We start from the raw sequence: 14303 nt of genomic DNA on the forward strand, positions 1-14303 counted from the left end.
GATCGTAGTCAAGAGGCCGCCTTATCATTTCCACCCACTTCTGACGCAGCTTTGGGTTCTTTTTTTTAGTTGGAAATGGGATAAATACAACACCATCCATCCATGGATATTTTCCTAAAGACTTTCTTTTTCTACTGTCTGATGTGCATTCTGGTACTACACACCAATAATTTGTGGACGGTTTTTGTTTCCGTGTTGTTGTTGACATTGCGTACGTAATCTCTCGCCATGAAAAGTGCCTAGATTTTTTACAAGTCACATGATCGCGCGACCCTTTTCTACCTCCTAGCAATAAAGAGCGTTACATTCCGGAATCGAAGTATTATGACTCACTTATGGCCACATACTGTACATATGTCTTTTTTCTGTATTTTTTGTCTAAATTTCTGAAAGGCTACATGCGCATGGTTACAATATTATTAAAGGTAGATCAAGAAAATCACTGCTATATTTAAAGTGTCACCCTCCCCTGTCTTGTTTCCTTTTCTATTTCAGGTTGCTCCCGACGCTTATATTATTCCGGTATCCAGAACTAATAAATTTAAAAAAAAAAAAAAACACTTCAATTTTCTCCTTTTTTCCCTCGATTCTTGTACAGGACACACAGAGAAACGCGGTTGAAGTTTAATGTTACTTATACATCTGTATATACTAGTATATACTTTAAAACTTATTAATACCTGTGTGATAAAATTAACATTTTTTTATTTACGAAAAGGTTGATTATGTTTTTCATAAAGCAAGGACTGTTTTTGAAGAGCATGCAACAAGTCAGTTTAATGCTCACGCAAGGCTAAACTTCCCTTTTTTTCCCTGAGTGATTTAACATGTGTGGAATCATTTCATAAAAGGATAATCCTGTTTAATATTGCAGCACAATCTAAAATAATAATAAGAATTTGTTAATTTTTTTCCTTTTCAAATGTAATAAATATACATGTAATACATAAAAGTATGTCATGTATTTTTTAAATGCGTAAAATGATTTTCTCGGTAGGCGGGCTGTTCATTTACATTTATGTAGGCCAATGTGAATTGTAATTAAAATCAGATCAAGAACAATTCATTAGAACGTATTTATTTTTTTTTATAGATTATTAAATAAATCAATATCCATGAAGTAAAATTAGATTAATAACACGACGGTTGTCTAGATTTTCTCGACTGACATTTTTTTTAATGTTAAACACGAAATATATATATTTTTAATTTTGTCTCAATTTCTTTGTTATTGTTAATTATTTTCATTTAATTTTTATTAAGTAAACCAGCACATGTTGTATAAAATCATATACAAAACGTCAAAAAAAAAGGTTTCGGATAACTACGGGCTATTCCTACGTCTAAAGCCACGGTCCGAAGTCCGCATATAGCTCTCTCCAGAATAGGAGAGGATCGTACATTTTGGCCGTGGTTTGCGACGATGGGGCTATTTATTCACACATAAAATGAAATAGAAAACTTGATTTTTAAAAAAGTACACACGTGTATTTCACTTCGTTAGATTTTTTTACTATACTAACACACTTTTCCAATCGTATCTCAGCATGTCTGACTGTGGAAAACAAAGAAAACAATGTATTTATCACCCGTTTATTCGTTGTGCTTACTGTCACTCTAATCACACCGTCAGCATCGTAATGGCGACCGAAGACAACGCCGCCGTATGACAAAGCGCGATAACTCTGTAAAACTTGTGAAAAAGAATCGTGTATAACATGCCTTAGAGAAGATTGTGTTAAAATTTCAAGTATCTGCGATCAGTAGTTGCTGAGAAAAACTACGACGAAATTTTTTAATACATTGTATATGAAAAAGACAGACGCACAGAAAAACAGGAAGTTGACATCGGATTTAAACAAAAATGTACCCCACCATATGACATGCCTCAAAAAAGATTGTGTTAAAATTTCAAGCATCTACAATAAGTAGTTGCTGGGAAAACTGCATCGAAAATTTGTTACGGACAGACACACGGACATACAGACAGACACACAAGGGTTAAACAGTATACTCCTCTCCTTCGGAGCGGGGGTATAATTATATAGTCAAAATGCATTAATTCTCTGAAAATCGTCTCCTCTGCTCCTTATTATTAAGCAATAAACTAGCTTTATAGATATGATAAGCAAGGGGGATCTTTTCCAGAATCAAGAAGGGGATCTAATTATATATATTACTGAAAATGAATTCCCTTCTTAGTGACCTATAGGGTCCATGGGCCTCTTGTTTTAAAGCTTTGTTAATTGTTGATTATAATATCTACCAAGAACTATTTTATAGCATTTTGATAATTGATTGATTTTTTGATGTGTTAAACTTCCCTGATACTTGATAACACAACGTATTTAAGCTTTCAATTAATCATCTACTCTCTATTTTATTGTTTTCGCCATTTGATGCATATGATGAGAAGGGATTTTGCGATGATAAGTAATCGCGAAAAATAAGGAATCTACAGCATTTCTCATAATTATAAAGTATCCAGACTGTTGAAAACTGTTCATATAAGGTGTCTTTGTTATTCACTCTTGTAATAAACTATCAAAGTCATTGTGGAATTAGATAGAATTCGAAGAAGAGGGGGGTCCTTGGGAAAAAGTAATGGCATTTTATCCTTTAACTATTTTCGTTGCATGCAAATATCAAAATCAATATGCCGAATCAACTGAACTGTTGAAAAATACTGTAATCAAATGTTATCATATACTAGTATATGTTGCAGATTTAAATGTAATTACTTTATATATAACATCTAGCTTTACATAAATAACTGAAGTATACGTACTTTCTTTAATACATTCTACATCGTCCATCCTCCCCTCCATCATCAGTCTCATGAATGTTATAGATCTACCGGCTTGTGGGTTTAAAATATCACGGTTAATGATAGGGGCCTGTGTTGTATACCAGACACGTAAGGGGGAATAGCCGGCCACGTCTATGAAGAAGTCTTTGTCTATGTCACTCAGTAGACAGTTCTTTATGTAAGATTGAATTATCTCATTTAGTTTCTCAATATCGACAGTATACACAGTTCTGTCACTGTTAAACATTTCTCCGACACGTATCACCAGTCCCCTGTCCTCCAGCCCCTCCAGTGTCTTCCTGACATCAATGTCTCCCATAGTGCCGTCATCGTCATCCAGAAAGATATAATCAGGATCTTCAAAACACAGGAACAGGGTGTAGAGAACGACACGCTGATTCCTTGTTAAATCTGATAACGGATCTGTTAGAAACATGCTAGTAATTATCTCTGATATCAGTATCAAGCACTAAATAGTAAAATAAATTAAGATTTGAATTAAACAATACAAACATTAATTTGATATTTCATATTTGACAAAATTTTTTAACCAAAACATTGATTTTAATGAAAATAACTTTAAATCAGTGCTAAAAGGTTGATTTTCATTTCAAATCTGTTTCTCACCTTTGTCATACTGACTAATTGTATCATCAGAAATGTCGTTACTTGTTCCAGCAAAGGCGTTCGTATCCAATCGTTTTCTTTTAATGTCCTATTGATGAAATGCCAACTCATTAGGAAGAGACTTTGTAGAATATTGTGAGCTAGTTATCCTAAACCTCTATTCGTTAGGATTCTGTCTCATGATTTAACAAAAATGGATTCATAAATATGTTAAATCATTTTAGCATATGTTGAAGAGGAAAAAATGTTGCTGTTAACTAAAAAAAAATGTACATTTTTTCCTGTGCATTATTGCATTAAAAATACACTTACATCTCCCTCATCTTCCGTCGTTCCTTCACAATCTCTCTTCTCTGCCATCATTTACTAGTTAGTACCTTTATACATCACATCTAATGTCCAAAGAATAGGTCTTAGATTATCTAATAATATTTTTTTAAAAATGTATAGCTATATAGGCAAGTTTTTTCTAGCAACAATTTCATATATTATACAAATATTGCTGTTTTTTCGGTTAATACAATGATTTAGCCATCTGAGGAGTACAATATTCACCAAGCCCGAAGGGCGAGGTGAATTTTGTACTTCGAGATAGCTAAATCATTGTATTGACCGAAAAACAGCAATAATTGTTTTATTATGTGATTCACTGATAAAATGATAAAAATCCATTACTTTTTTCCATTTAATTAAGTCCTAGCCAAACACAAGAGCAGAAGCAGAATTTAAATGTAAATAAGCTTTACCAGTCATATCAATTTGAAGGGTTTTTTTTATCAAATTTAGTTGTGATGAAAAAAAATATAATGTCAGTTTTTTTAAAGGATAGATTTTAAAAGGAAGGTGTATTATCAGGGAAAACTGACAGCCGAAAAAATTAAAAATTGTTGTTCAGTAAAAGTGTTTGAAGGTGTCCATGCATCCCCTCTAACCACCCTCACTCGAAAATAATCATTTTCACTTATGTTTTGTTCACATGAAAAAAAGTCATAGTCGTTTAAATAGCCTTCCAAAACAATTTGTATCAATTTGGAATTTCCGATCTATTTTTAGAACAATATAGAGGAAATAAATCCTTGTATTCACCTGGAACGTCACGTGCAGGTCAATACAACGTAGTATTTTGTAACATAGTTGGATCTCAGCCAATCAGAGAGATGGAAATTATTCAATCATATAATAATATGCATTATCCAGCACTGCTCCCCACAGTCCGTACTAGTGTTTATTTATATCATTTCTTATACTTTGAACATATACATGAAATAAATAGACAATATATATGCATTTACTCATTGTGTGTTTTTGTGTGTTGTCCTTCCCATCCATGTGGTACACATGTACCGCGCACTGGTCATCTTAAACGTAATGTTTAATCAATAAAACAAAGGTCATGTAGATTGATAAGATATGTTTTAGTTACATTACTAATGCTGTGCCACCTTGACATTTTACATCATTATTAGAATCACAGGCATCTGAAGTGTGGATATGTGTCTGTGAAACACCGATGCTTTCGTATGGCAGTTTAAGGGGAAGGTTAACATTTCTTAAGTGTCCGAGGTCGAGTTCAAGAGAAATAAAGTTTTATACTTAACATGCCTTCTCTGTAAGCACCAAAAATTTTACTATAGGGCTTGGAAACAACATATCACTGATTTTGATGAAATTTGCAACACAGGTCACCTTGGTACAAAACCAGCAAATATGGTGATAGAAATTTCCCATGTGCACCCGGTTGCCATGGAGACGTATCCATTGAATTTGGCCATTTTCGACCAAACAAAAACATGGAAATTGAAGAAATATAAATGCAATTTTACCTTTATGTAGCAATCTCAAATGTAAATCTTTGTATCATAAGAAAACAATAACTGTTAAGGAATACAGGGCATATAATTAAGTTATTCCAGAATTAACCCCACTCTTAGAAATTGGTTCTGCAAAATAGCATAGTTTCTAAAAATGTGAAAAATGGAAAAATTGGCATTTTTTGAGAAGTTTAAGGTTAAATAAAAGGTCCAAATGCTTATATTCCTTCATAGTTCAACCAATTTAAAATTTCTATATTTGTTATTTTGAATTAGAAATCATTATTTTTTTAAGTATATAAATTTTTGGAAGCCTCCTTTATTTAAAAAAAAAAATATTTAATAAAGATTTTCCACCAAATATTTCTGCTACAACCTCTTAAACTTGGTAAGACAAAGAGGGAAAATCACCGAGTCGACCTCCAGGCGACCAACGGGAGGTAACTTTCGCTAAATTCAGGCCTATCGGAAATTATCTATAAAAGAACATTCAATGGAATGCAGCATGATAAGCAGGGGTTTCCATTTCTATTTATAGTAACAATTGTTTGAAAATAGACGTTCTGCGAAATATCGGTAAAATGTAGTTTTTAGTACTTTTTTCTCACATTTTGGATGAACAATTGCAGACTATCCTTTTTAACTGCTATTGGCATATGGTTACCAACAATTTAAAGAAAGCATTATATGAAATACAGAATGAGAAGCAGAAGTTTTCATGTCTATTTAGAGTAACACGTGTTTAAAAAAAGACGTACTGCAAATTCTCGAGAAAATGTAGATTTTGCACTTTTTTCTAACATTGGGGATGGACAATGTGCCGACAAACAGCTTTTATTTGTTATTGACAGAATGTGACTAACGAGTATGAAAAAGCCTTCAATAAAACGTATAAGAATAATGTTTAAGGGTATTTTCCGTTTCGACCTATAGTAACGTTTATTTATTAATAGACATTCAGCAATTAATCAAGAAAATGTAGAATCGTTTTATTTTCTCAAATAAGGGATAGAAGATTGCAGTCGAACTTTAATTAGCTGTAACTGACATAATGTAACCGACACGTACAAGAGGACATTAACCGAAATGCATACCAATGTGGGTTTCCATTTCTATTTATAGCAACATATGCTTTAAAATAAAGGCTCAAGTGAGCTTTTATGATCATTTGTGCATTGTCAGTCGTTGTTGTTGTCGTTGTAAACTTTTTACATTTTCATCTTCTTATCAAAAACCATATTGGGTTAAGAATTGAGTACGTTAGTTATTATACGGAGGCCCAGTATTTTCCGTAATATAATATATAGGTTTGCCAAAATTTTAAATCTATGTGCATGTACTAGATGATTGGTAGTTTTAGAATATGCAAAGCAAAATTTCCACACTCTGTTATTTAAACGTATAGACCACGTTAAAAGATCCGTTTTTTTCGGATATTGCTAGTTTTTCCACTATTTTCGACAGATATTTCTAAAATTGAAGTAGTGCACACCCCTCGAGCAAAATAAAACACGTATATTTCAAAACATTTTGATGAAAGACGGATGAAAAAAGGGATAAGATTTTGCTCGAGGAATGTGCAGTATGTTTATTTTGACTTTACAGTACTTTTCCGGCGGTGGATTGAAAGTTCATTGAGAGGTGTATTTTTATTTATGTGAAATTATATGACCATAGTTCATACAAAATGTTAATGAATTAATAATCCATGCATCGGCAATATGTTTATTTTTCATGTAAGTCTATTTGTCAAGAAAAATAGCATACAAACTTGAAAATACGCAAGAATAATAAGACAGATGACGATGGGCCCTGCAATGTGTAGGCCTAACCTGCATCTGACAAACATTTCCAATAAGGATCAACAACTAATGAAAATGCTAAATAAAAAAAAATCAATTGATTAATCGTATTAGCACAGAAGAAGAAAACGGGTTTGTATTTTAAGCCAAAGGTATAATTTTATTTTTAAAAAACCGAGAAAGTTGATATAGCTACCGTCAACAGATGTGAATATATTACGTAATAATAACAAAGATGACGTCACAATAGATCCAGTTTGATTTTCTTATGATTTATTTTTTTATTCAAAACACCTATAATATAAAATATAATCCTTTGCAAAATCTGTTAAAATTAATCAATATTCTGAGGCCATATATTGTTGCATTCTTATATAAACACACATGTATATGTACGTTACGGATGAATTTTAAAGTATATTCTTCCCACAGTCAGATGGTTAATATGAAAAAAAAAACCGATACTCTGAAACGCTGATCAATATTTAATTTCACGCTCTATATTTGTTGCTTGTTGCTTATTGCGCCTCTAGATATAAACTTTTGAATGCACCAGTCTATATTTTTAGAGATGTTTATATTCCACGATGAATTAACAAAAAAGGCATATACTTCACCTGGTATTATTTTTATTGAATAAAGATTACTAGATAAACTACAAATGAGTGTCATTAATTATCTGTCAGGGAACCTGAAACGTCAATAGACGACGGAGTTGGGAGCGACATATAAGTTAAAAAGAAAATTCAAACACAAAATCCTGCGGTGGGGGGCATTTTGGATGAGAGGGATCGTTGAAATAGTTATTGTAAAAAAAAATAGGGGGGGGGCATATTGCAAAGAAAAAATACTCAGTGCGGCGGCCCTTATAGATTTACCGGTATTGTCACTCCTGATCAGTCCCAAATTTCATCCAATGTTTTTGTGTCTGGGGAAAAGATCTGTACAATACATTTCAGACATATAGTTCCCTTTGTTATTAAAAAAAAAATAAACGTCTAACAAACTTTGTTCTCATTAATCCGTATCCATTTGTAAGTTTTCATCATCATCTTGTATTAAAGGTATATTTTCCAGTATATGTATTCCTTGTAAAAGAGTGTTGTGCAAAAAAGTTCAATTAAATTTAAATGCAAAGTTCACAAAGTACTTGTGTATTCGTTTAATCACGAAAATCCTTGCTTTCAAGCCATAAACGGCATGCAGACTAGATAAAATTAAACAGATTTTTCTATTTGTTTTGTTGCCTTATATAAATATCTGAATTCCTGTAAATTACACAATTTAAATCAACCGCGTTTCATAGATACTCAGTATCACAGATTTAAAACAATAACATATTTATTTATTTCCGGCTTGGATAAAAAATATCAGACACAGTTTAAAAGTCAATTTAACCCACAGACACTTGGGGATATTTAAGTTCAAATTCGTGAAAAAAAATCAATTTGAACGTAGATAGCAAATATCATCTTAATCTACACTTAAGGATGTACAACACACCTACCCCAAAAAATTCCCGTCGTTTAATTTTCGTTATTTTTGTATATTTAGTACATGACTATATCTACTGCATGTATGCATATTTTGGACAAAATCGTTCGAGTGGTTTTTGGACAGGAACTTCCGAAAGTTACCCCCCTTTAGTTGTTTACAAGGAGAGAAAATTTTTAATCAATGAACTACTTAAACCTTGATTTTCAATAAAACCAGGTTAGATATAAATGTCAAATTTCATTGGCTTATTCTTTTAACCATTTAACACAAAAACATAATCATCTTTTTGATATACATATCATCAAAACAATTTTTAAAGACCTTAAACTGAAAAACTATGAATTTTCTAAGCCTTGAAAATTGCGTATTTTTCAAATTCAAAATTTTTTTGAGAAAAAACCTGTCGTTTAATTTTGGTAAAAAACTTTCTTTAGGTAGCTGGTGGTAAAAATAATCTTCATAATTTTTTGTATAATTTTTGTACGACCAGTTTTGATTTAATAGCGGAAAATTACCCCCTCCCCCTTTCTCAATAAATCACGTTCCCGCGCGTCTTTCAGACGGGGGTCGATCACTTTGTTATATGAATCTACAAATACACATTAAAAAATTAAATTGGAATATTGCTTTTGCTTCAAAAATATATTAACTTACAAATTTAAAAGTTCTCATATGTAAAACGTATTTAAATGTAGATTTTTAGGCAATTTTTGAATACCCCTATTACCCCCACCCCTTCCTTTTTTGCGTCGCAGACCATTAGCGTTTGACGAAACGTCGTTTACAGTGCAAATATACTGGTATTTCGTCAAGAATCCCGGAGGTATGCATTAGTTTTTAAATTCATGAATGCAGAATAAATATTGACTACTCTTTTTATATGTATCAGGAAAAAATTACTGAAAGATTTTAGTGTTTAGTCCATATACTGTACGTATGCGTTATGCCTTCCATATCACATGAAACCTGGGGCCCGTTTTATAAAAGAACTTACGACTAAGACCAAAAACTTAAGATTATTGTTAATTTTTGCAAAATTGATAATTCTCTTTGAAATTGTGTGTATAAAAATATCTAACAACAATCTTTTTAAAAAGTTTAAAATAATTTTCGATATAATGTTAATTAAAAAGTTATATGAATAATTAAACTTGGTCGTAAGTCGTAAGTCCTTTTGTTGAACTTGAATATGTTGATTTTTAATTTTATTTCTTTAATTTTATTCATTAAAAAAATGGTGTATGTTCAACTCTCCTGTGATATAAATGGAATAATTGAAGTTTCTTTCATGTCATTATTTCAAACGAGACAGTATGTGGCTGTGGGGATACATCGACATTTGCATTAGATGTACATACACCCCTCATGATAATATTGTACGCACTTCTTCCAATGTCGTCGCTTCTAAAGTTAAAATGAAAATTCCGTATTCGTCCACATTAACTTCAAAATATCAAACATTAAACTCTTCATCTATTTCAATTTATATCAAATCCCACATTGATATTTTTTAAAAATCGTACAGGCTACGTTTTGTTTTGATTCGAGGAAATGCGAACCGACATTGTTGACAGAAAGTCAAAGTTACGATTTGCTGCAATAGGATATTCATAAATGCAGATAATTTCAGTACAAGTGAACAATTCTTTTCAATTTTATACTTACATTGTGTATATGAGGTCTACAGTATTCAATTCTCGGATTTATCACGTCTTGCTGTAAATGTATCTGATTTTGTGGAAAACCGTGAATAAAGGGAGGAAAATAAACATCTCCTACATTTTCAGAGTTGTTCCTCTTTGATCAGTAAGGGTCTGAGAACAACATCGATTTTACATTGCAAAAAAATTTTTTTGCATATAATATTTATTGTTGTTTTATTTAATCAAAGAAGAAAAACAATATTTATATCGTGTATGCACAAATTGTAATGAAGACCATTAATCGGAATGTTATATAGCCAGATGTACATAATGAGAATTTCGGCAATGTAAAATAAAATTTTCAGAATAAAAAAAAAATGCTGCGCTTTGATCAAAAATACAATTTATTGTATATGAAATGAAATGAAATAAACATTAAGGGATGGTATTTTATGTCTTCCTTTTTACGGAGTTTAATCGGGTTAATTAAAAAAATACTTATTGATTGAGTATGGTACGCACAATCACAGCCAAGCCCCATATCTTAATTTTCTTTCATGATTGATATACATCGGGATCGTTTTACTCGTCGTTTTGACGCTTTATTTTTGACGTTAAATTTGACGTCACGTCAAACGTTCAATTGAAATCGCAAGAGTTATCTCCCCCAGTGTGTTGTACGTCTTTAATCTCGTAATTTTTTTAAGCTCAGAAACGCCATATTTAGCTTTAAAATTTAGTTCGACTTTACATGCATTCTCAATCAAATTAAAATGACAAATTGTTCGTGTGAAGTTATGTTTCTAATCAGAAATATACAAAAAGAGATTTACAAGTGTTACATGTATATAACAGGCACGTAGCATCGTTTTTGAAAACGGGGGGATGGGGGGGGGTGCAGCCAGAAATTTTTTTTACTCACCTGGAAAAGTTGACGAGCCCAAAAAAAAAAGGATTACCAAAACTCGAAATTCCTATTTCGTGGGGGTGGGGGGTAGCGGCCAATTTTTTTTCCAGGTGCCGAGTTCTTTCAGTATCGTTTTTTTTTTTTTTTTTTGCATACAATACTACATTACCCTTACATCACTTTGCCATAGTAAAAGCTTGGGGCCGACCAGTTTTTCAGTAAACAATTTCAATAGTAAAAGTAATGTTGGGAAATAAAAGTGCCCCCCCCCCCCCGTTGCTAGATGTACGTAACTGTATAAATCTGAAAGAATCTATATCCCGCATTTTAATTTTAAAGCATTATTATGTCAATGGAACATAATTATTAACAATATATCGATGTTTTACCTCTCGCGAATTTTTCACTCATATGAAGACGCCACCATTTGCCATGTAGAGCAATTCTGGTTAAAATCAGATTTCTTTTCGCTCCGAAATTCTGATAGTCGCAAGGTGTAAAGCAACTATAAGAATTTTGGAGCTTAATAAAGATCTTAAATAAACATTGAACGCAAGTCCTTAAAATTACCAAGGTTAGATATATTTGCATTTAGTAAACATGATGGCAGATCAGTCTGCAATTAAAGAATGCGCATCACATGTGATCCAAGAAAAAGGGGAGGTCGGTTTCGGGGGGGGGGGGGGAGGGGGTACTAACCATGATTCAATTATGCTGAAAATCCTATCGTAAAGGTGGATTAATGATTTCAAGCGACTTGTCAGAAGGGAAATTTTCAATGCTAATTACTACCAAAAAAGAATCGTAGCTCCTTTGAATGTTTTTTGCATATCCTGACCTTTTTTTTTTGTTTGTTATAAAAGTTGAAAAAAAATATGTTCATGTATGCAAAAGTAAAAGCCGAAACTGAAAATTGTGTTTTGTTAATTTATATACATGGTATCAACAAACTTCAAATTAAGATAGCCGTCTTTATCATAAAAACCATCATATTAATGCACGAACAATATAGTATGGAGTTAACTCATACATGTATAATGTATGCCCTGGTGTTTATTTTCTATTTACAAACTTTCACTGTATACACACACACACACACACACACACACACACCAAAAAAAAAAAATGAATAAAAGAAAGATATATCGTTCATTCAGAATTTTAAGATTTAATCGTGATCAAAGAATTGGAATAATGGACTTCAAGCTAAAAATTATGTTCCATTGACTTTCTTGATGAATCGTTTTCTCGGAAAAACTAGCAAAATCAATGACCAACAAAATTTCCAGTAAAGACAAATAATTTTTAAATTCAGCGAAATTTAAACTCTCTCCACATTTAAAGAATAGCTCACAAAGGAAACAGAAGAGTAAGCTATAGCTTTTTTCAGTTCTAAATTTATTCTTCTTTTACGCTGTATCGGGAATAAAACGTTCAGAATCCGATAACGTCAAGTTGACGTCATAACGTCATTGCGTTATTCTCTTACGAAAACTACCTATATTCAAAGAGCTCTCTCGAAGAAATGGTTTAAGATAATAACAAAAATTAAAATGACTTAGGAAGTGTTCACCCTAGACATGTTTCAAGAACAATTTAATTAGAATTTGGGACTGGGCGGATTTTTGCTCATGCCGTACTTTCTTCTTTCAACTAAACTTGCCGCAAAGTATCCTTGGATGAAGGGATGAAGACTTTTTCTCTGTTCGATTTTTCAACAAATTAATGATTTATATTTCTGACCAAAAGTTTGTTTAAAAGGGCTATTTATAGCAATGCCATTTTTGGAACTAAAGTTACTCCCCATCCTCTCATAAAGACAAATTAATTTATAGTAGTAGTAGTTGTATTTTAAAACGTAACAAGGAATCTTTTTCAAGTCAAGAAAATCAAGTCTTTAAAAAGGAAATAAAACTCTAGAGTCTAGAGTCATAACAAAATACTGATGAATTTTGATTTTGATTTAATGAAGCAAATTGAAATTGCGATGGGGGGGGGGGGGGGGAGAGAGAAAAATCGAACCTGAAAAATAGAAAAAGAGGATGTGTCTATTGTCTAAACATGAAATCCTATTTCATGGGGGGGATCGAACTTCTTTCGGTAACAATTCTTTTTTTTCAAACACTACCACTTACCCTTCTTCGACTACACTGCAACATGCATGTTTAAAGGGGGGAGGGGGCTTAATCTACTCCCCAATGTTTATTACCTATATGATGTCCATCTTTCTAAGCCCAGACAGAGGGAAGGACAGGGCAAAAGCTATTATATGCCCACATTCTCTAAACGTGAGAAAAAGTACAATCCGTTTGCATAGAACGACATATGGATGTGATTAGCGAGATTTTTTTAAAATAATTTTTAGAAAAGTGGGGGGGGGGGGGGGAGGAGGTTCGATCTACGCTTAGTAGCTACAGTGACTTAAAGCTGAACACGATTCGTAAAAGAAATCTGTCCGCCATTTTTGTTCCCGAGCCTCGCTACTCTGCAGACGGCTATAGGGCAAAACTTGAACACTGTTCTGTGTATTCAGTCGACACCAATCAGGTGTAACGAATGCGACGAGTATACCCTAGTATTGATGTATCTTAGATAATGCCTATTTACGTGTCGTGTTTAGCTTTCACGGGTAAATTAAGGCACCCGTATTAGAATCAATCAATGATGACGTCTGAAAATATCATTATGATATCTACCTTGGACTTATTTAATCAGATAATTATATAAGGAAGAATAAATTTAGCTGAAATAGATGTATAAATACGTTTCCTATGGATAAAACGAACAAACTACTTTCTAAAGATGTTATATGCTTTTTCATTATCAAATTGAATATAACCTGAAATATTTCTCCTCTTTTATCTATATCCCTCAAAATCTATATGTAACAAAATGTTAATCTCTGTCTGTACACTTACATGAATGATAATTTGAAGATCAATGAATCTACATCATATCTCCTGTTCTGGACACCATGTTAATTGTTATGGAGGAAGTTAATTTTTTTCAAAACCTTGGGGCCTACAAAGGGAAATTTCAATTCAAAACATCCACATTGATCTCTTTAATTGTCGAGTTTTATTTTGAACCACAAATATTTTATTCTATATTCTACAAATGAATGTTGCCAGGTTCTCTTGCTCACACATATGTCTGAAATATATTTTTTTATCCTCAACTAAAACGAAAGTAGACAGTTATTTTGCT

General features: G+C 32.4%; 1 protein-coding gene across 2 annotated transcripts; it reads right to left on the bottom strand.

Annotated features, from left to right (window-relative positions):
* Nucleotides 1–636: 636 nt before the first annotated feature.
* On the bottom strand, nt 637–14055 carry LOC134279221 (uncharacterized). 2 transcript variants are annotated; one of them, XM_062761577.1, is made up of 4 exons: nt 3749–3982; nt 3437–3524; nt 2789–3232; nt 637–880 (listed from the first exon to the last, which is right to left on the bottom strand). In XM_062761577.1, the coding sequence occupies exons 1-4, from the start codon at nt 3797–3799 to the stop codon at nt 843–845; spliced, it is 621 nt and encodes a 206-aa protein (XP_062617561.1). In that variant the 5' UTR covers nt 3800–3982; the 3' UTR covers nt 637–842. The 2 variants fall into 2 exon arrangements, with proteins under 2 accessions (XP_062617561.1, XP_062617554.1); XM_062761570.1 differs by lacking the exon at nt 637–880 and adding an exon at nt 14015–14055 and having other exon boundaries at nt 2589–3232; nt 3749–3828.
* Nucleotides 14056–14303: the final 248 nt, after the last annotated feature.

Source organism: Saccostrea cucullata, unplaced genomic scaffold (genome assembly GCF_032062105.1).
Source record: "Saccostrea cucullata isolate Sc308-1 unplaced genomic scaffold, CSIRO_AGI_Scuc_v1 ctg14771, whole genome shotgun sequence".
Taxonomy (NCBI): domain Eukaryota; kingdom Metazoa; phylum Mollusca; class Bivalvia; order Ostreida; family Ostreidae; genus Saccostrea; species Saccostrea cuccullata.

Coding starts and splice junctions, on each gene's coding strand:
- LOC134279221 (XM_062761570.1), bottom strand. CDS start 3,799: ATGATGGCAGAGAAGAGAGATTGTGAAGGAACGACGGAAGATGAGGGA. Junction 3,525..3,748: donor CGACGGAAGATGAGGGAGAT/GTAAGTGTATTT, acceptor TTTCATCAATAG/GACATTAAAAGAAAACGATT. Junction 3,233..3,436: donor AATTAGTCAGTATGACAAAG/GTGAGAAACAGA, acceptor TGTTTCTAACAG/ATCCGTTATCAGATTTAACA.